This window comes from Quercus suber, unplaced genomic scaffold (assembly GCF_002906115.3).
Source record: "Quercus suber isolate HL8 unplaced genomic scaffold, Cork oak 2.0 scaffold_200, whole genome shotgun sequence".
Lineage (NCBI taxonomy): Eukaryota > Viridiplantae > Streptophyta > Magnoliopsida > Fagales > Fagaceae > Quercus > Quercus suber.
Window position 1 is genome coordinate 985,856 of NW_027069658.1, and position 4,755 is coordinate 990,610.

General features: G+C 35.3%; 1 protein-coding gene across 1 annotated transcript; it reads left to right on the top strand.

Annotated features, from left to right (window-relative positions):
- Window positions 1-903: 903 nt before the first annotated feature.
- Window positions 904-3,032, top strand: LOC112038037 (ethylene-responsive transcription factor RAP2-4). Its single transcript, XM_024070848.2, has one exon. It carries the CDS (start codon window positions 1,520-1,522, stop codon window positions 2,645-2,647), a length of 1,128 nt encoding a protein of 375 aa, XP_023926616.2. The 5' UTR covers window positions 904-1,519; the 3' UTR covers window positions 2,648-3,032.
- The last annotated feature ends 1,723 nt before the right edge of the window (window positions 3,033-4,755 follow it).

Consider the following 4,755-nt stretch of genomic DNA (forward strand, 5'->3'; position numbering starts at 1 on the left):
ATTTTTTTTAATACCAAAATTTTAACAAATTGGATAGGAAAACTTAAATTTAATAAATTTGAAATTTAAAGAACTCAATTGATCAAAATAAAGTTAGAGTACTAAAATGAATTTCAATCAAATTTAAATGATGCAATTTATATCCTAGATGCTCGGACACTAACACAAACATGAATTCAGATATGAGTTCGGTACAATATAACGAAACTTACAATTTTAAAAAAATTATAACATAATTCTCAATTAAAACACTGTTACGATACTAATAGACACTCTATTAAAGTGTCCGTCCATCCTAATTTATCTCTTGGCCTAAAATATAAAATTTCTGCTACTGCTTATAGCGTGAACTACAAGTTATGCGAAATGAGACAAAAATGGTGTATTTTGTTTTGGTACACTGGTTGTTAATGAATTGAAAAGCTTTTTTTTTTTTTTTTTTTTGAGAAACATGAATTGAAAAGCTAAGCAAGTGAAAACAGTAAAAAAGCGTGAAACGTGCAAAGTGCAGTGCACGGTGTTGCGATTTTCAAAAGAGAAAGGGAGAGCAAAACAAATGCATTTAACATCCCAACAACCAATTGGAATCGCCAGTGTGAACACACTCGCATGTTAATGTAGTCAACAAGCTTCGGACAAATTAAGTCTCTTGGACCACTGACACCTGACGGTTTCACTAGGGCAGGTGTCGGTTTTTGAACAAGACCCATGTACGTGTAACAACGCTATTGGTCATAGATCGTCAACTTGAAAATGCTCGCGTCATGAATCGTAGCTGGCTAAACGAGAGGAGGACGTTACAATTTTAATAGTGTAAGTGTGGTTTAGAGTGAGATAATTAAGATTTAGGTTAAAATAATCTGAGATAACTAAGGACCAGGACTCCACTATATAAGAGGGCAAAGGAGCTAGCTCAAGAAGCAAAAACAGAGTGAGGTTGAGAGATATTCACTGAGAAAACAAAAAACTGAAAGCAGAAAAAAAAAAGAGTGTTTTGGTTTTCTTTTTCATCTTCCTCTTAATCCCCCCCCTCTGAATCACCCCGCTTCTCTGAATCCCTTTCTGTTAATCATCTGTCTTTCAAGTTTTGATTTTTGGGTTTGTTTTGGAAATGCATAAAAAGCAAACTTAGAAGGATTTTCGAAAGCCAGGTGTTTTCAGAATCGAGATCCAGGTTTTTTATTATTAAAAAAAAAAAAAAAATTTCTCTTTAATTTCTAGTAAATTTTAGGTGGGTTTTTAATTTTTCTAATTTTTTTTTTCTTTGAATCAGCTTGGAGGGTTAATTTTTGGTTCCCTCAAGGTTGTTTTTTTAGGCTTCTTTAAAAAGGTTTACAAGAGGTTGTCTATTTTAAACCTCTTAGATCTTTCTTTGTAGAAAAAGGTTCTATTTTGATTTTGATTTTCTGGTTTGTGTTTGAAACCAAAACCTGTTCTTTAATTTTGATAAGAACCAGGTTGGTGTTATTTTTTTTTTTCTTTGTTTGGTCTAATTAAATATTCTGAGTGTTTTGAAGGCATGGCAGCTACAATGGATTTCTACAGTAGCAGACCTCTTCAGTCATCAGGACCCTTTGGGGGTGAGCTAATGGAAGCACTTGAACCTTTTATGAAAAGTACTTCCCCAACACCCACAACAAGCTCTCCCTCTGAAACCCAGTCTCCATTTCTTTCTTCTTCTTCCTCAGCACCTTCTCTCTCTTCTCCTTCTTACAGCTACAACAACTATCTTTCTTTCTCTCCCTCAGTCCCAACCCAAACCCAGCCCTCTTCTTCATACCCAGATGGTTGCTCCACCTCGATGACCCACATGTTTTCAGACGGGTTCTCGACTCAAAACCTTATAGGTTTCGAGCAACCGGGTTCAATTGGGCTAAACCACCTAACCCCATCTCAGATCCACCAGATCCAAACCCAGATCCACCTCCAAAGCCAACACTTTTACCCACAAAATCAACAGCCACAACATGGTTCTTGTTCTTCAAATACCCTCAGCTTTTTGAGTCCCAAACCTATCCCAATGAAGCAAGTGGGTACCCCTCCAAAACCAACAAAGCTTTACAGAGGGGTCAGGCAGCGACATTGGGGCAAATGGGTCGCTGAGATTCGGCTACCAAAGAACCGAACTCGGCTCTGGCTCGGTACCTACGACACAGCCGAAGAAGCCGCTTTGGCTTACGACAAAGCAGCTTACAAGCTACGTGGCGACTTTGCCAGGCTCAACTTCCCAAACCTTCGACATCATGGCTCTTGCGTAGGCGGCGATTTCGGTGAGTACCAGCCTCTCCATTCCTCGGTGGACGCTAAGCTCCAAGCCATTTGTGAAAGCTTGGCTAACGCGCCGCCGAAGACAGAGAAGCAGAGTAAGAAGTCGAAGAAAGCCGAAGCCGAAGCCGAGCTGAAGAAGAAGAAGAAACAAGAGGAGGAAGTGGTGGTGGAGTCCAAGGTTTCGGAGAATTGTTGTAAGGTGGAGATTACATCCACGTCATCGGTTGTGACAGAGAGTGACGGGTCGGTCGGGTCTTCACCTTTTTCGGATCTCACGTTCCCGGATTCCAATGAGCCAGAGTGGGAAATTGGTTCGGATAATTTCATGTTGGAGAAATACCCATCTGAGATTGATTGGGCTGCTATTCTATCATCTTAAAATTTTCCTATGTCATATATTTATTATGTGTAATCTGTCTAATTGTAATTTTTTTTTTTTGTATTTTTGGGTTTTGGTGGGTTTAGTCTCTACATGCGTCTATGTTAGTGAGGTTTAGGTGTAGCTACTGCAATGGAATTTTTGGCAATTGCAGGGCTACTCTTTAGGATTTGGGGTTAGTTAATTTGAGGGTACAAAAGAAAATTTCTGTTAATATGATGTAATTCTCTACCATGGCTAGCTGGTTTTTTTTCTTTGCTAGACCAGGAGAGAGTGACTTTCATTATGTGTCCTTTCCAAGTTGGTGTTAGTAACAATTTATTCTTGTAATTGAATCTTATCTTATTTATTGTCTTTAAATATATAATATTTAGTTTGCTGTGAATATCGTTTCCCTTTTGTATTGTTCAAGATTTTGATTTTGATTTTGATTTTTTATTTATTTTTAGGATAGGATTCAAGATTGTGATTTTATCTTGTCTGGATAATATTTTTGTGGTACATATCTGAAACGAGGACGTGGTTGATGGGACAAAAATATTATAATTTGGAATATTCGGTGGTGGAAAATATGAAGTATGAACTTCTATGAAAGCTGCCTTGGGTGTTTTGTAAAAACAATTGAAATTAAGATTGAGAGTGACATGATTTTTAAAACATTAACATAACTATAAAAACCATTCATTATATAGGAAACTTAAAGAGATTGCGATATGAGAGATGCTTCAATCTTCATGATTGTGAAATTCATTTATCCTAATTAAGCATATAGTTCCATCATATCAATTATAAATCAAATACTAATTCGGATGATGCACCGATTATAAGCCAATTCATCTTATCTTATTTTATTATACATATTTGTCATGAAACGTTATTTTTTAAATTATCCTTTCTAAAATCAATATTAGACACAACTCCAAACCATTACTATGTAATTTCGCATGCAAAAAAAAAAAAAAAAAGGCTACATAAGAATTGATGATCAATTAAAAACCGAAAACCACGATTTGAACAATAAAACTATTGCTAAGATTTTGGTGATTACAGAAAAATATTTAGTGATTGAAAATTTGAAATAATCGTAGCTAGAAGTGTGACCACTAAATTTTTTTTGACGGAATATATTGGGCATCCACATATGTGAATTAATGGCTTGGTGGGGATGTTGAAGGTATGTAGATGAGATCAATCTTCAAAATTTCAAGGGATTAGAATCGTAGCAAGAAGTGTGACCACTAATTTTTTTTTTGACGGAATATATTGGGCATCCACATATGTGAATTAATGGCTTGGTGGGGATGTTGAAGGTATGTGGATGAGATCAATCTTCAAAATTTCAAGGATTAGAATCGAAAAAGATAATGAGATAGCCATCGATCTTAGCGTGATGTTTGAGGGCATGGACCATGAAATTAAAAAGAAAAAAAGACACAGAAAAGGAGTGATGCAACAAACTTTCAAGAGTTCGGAGCATTGAAAAATAAAAAAATTAGGTAGCTATAGCTTTTAGGGTGGAGTTTAAAGGAAATAATCATGAAATTCAAAAGAACAAAAAATTTAAAAAGTCATAATGTTATTAATAGTTTAATACTATGAATTTATTAAATGAGTTTTACAAATTAAGGTGTTAATTTTAAAACATAACATAAATAAGTCATTATTATTATTATTATTATTATTGTAAGGGCACATTTGGTTCCTAAGCCCAAAAGGTAAAAGGATTAAGGCTTAAGGAGTCTAACACGATGAATTTGTAGAGAGTGAGTTGGAAACTAGATCTCAATGAGTTGGACAACAATCATAATATGTTAAAGATGACAAGAAAATAAAGATAAACAAATTTTGTGCAAAGAAAATCTTCCTCGGCAATGTCAGAGGGGAGTCGTTCTTGTCTAAATTTGTTTTGGACTTGATTAAAATTACAATATTTATTGCTATAGTGTTTTCTCTACAGATTCTTAGATAACCACCTTGTAATGGAGTTTTTATTCTTTATATTATCCTGTTTTGCTTCATATCAGCCTTCCACGTGTAAATCAAGTTGTTGGCTTTGATCCTTATCTCATCAGCACTTTCCTGAAGTCTTTAGGGATAGCTGTAAGGCT

Bases quoted from the DNA above. Each gene is read 5' to 3' on its own strand.
- LOC112038037 (XM_024070848.2), top strand. From the start codon at position 1,520: ATGGCAGCTACAATGGATTTCTACAGTAGCAGACCTCTTCAGTCATCA.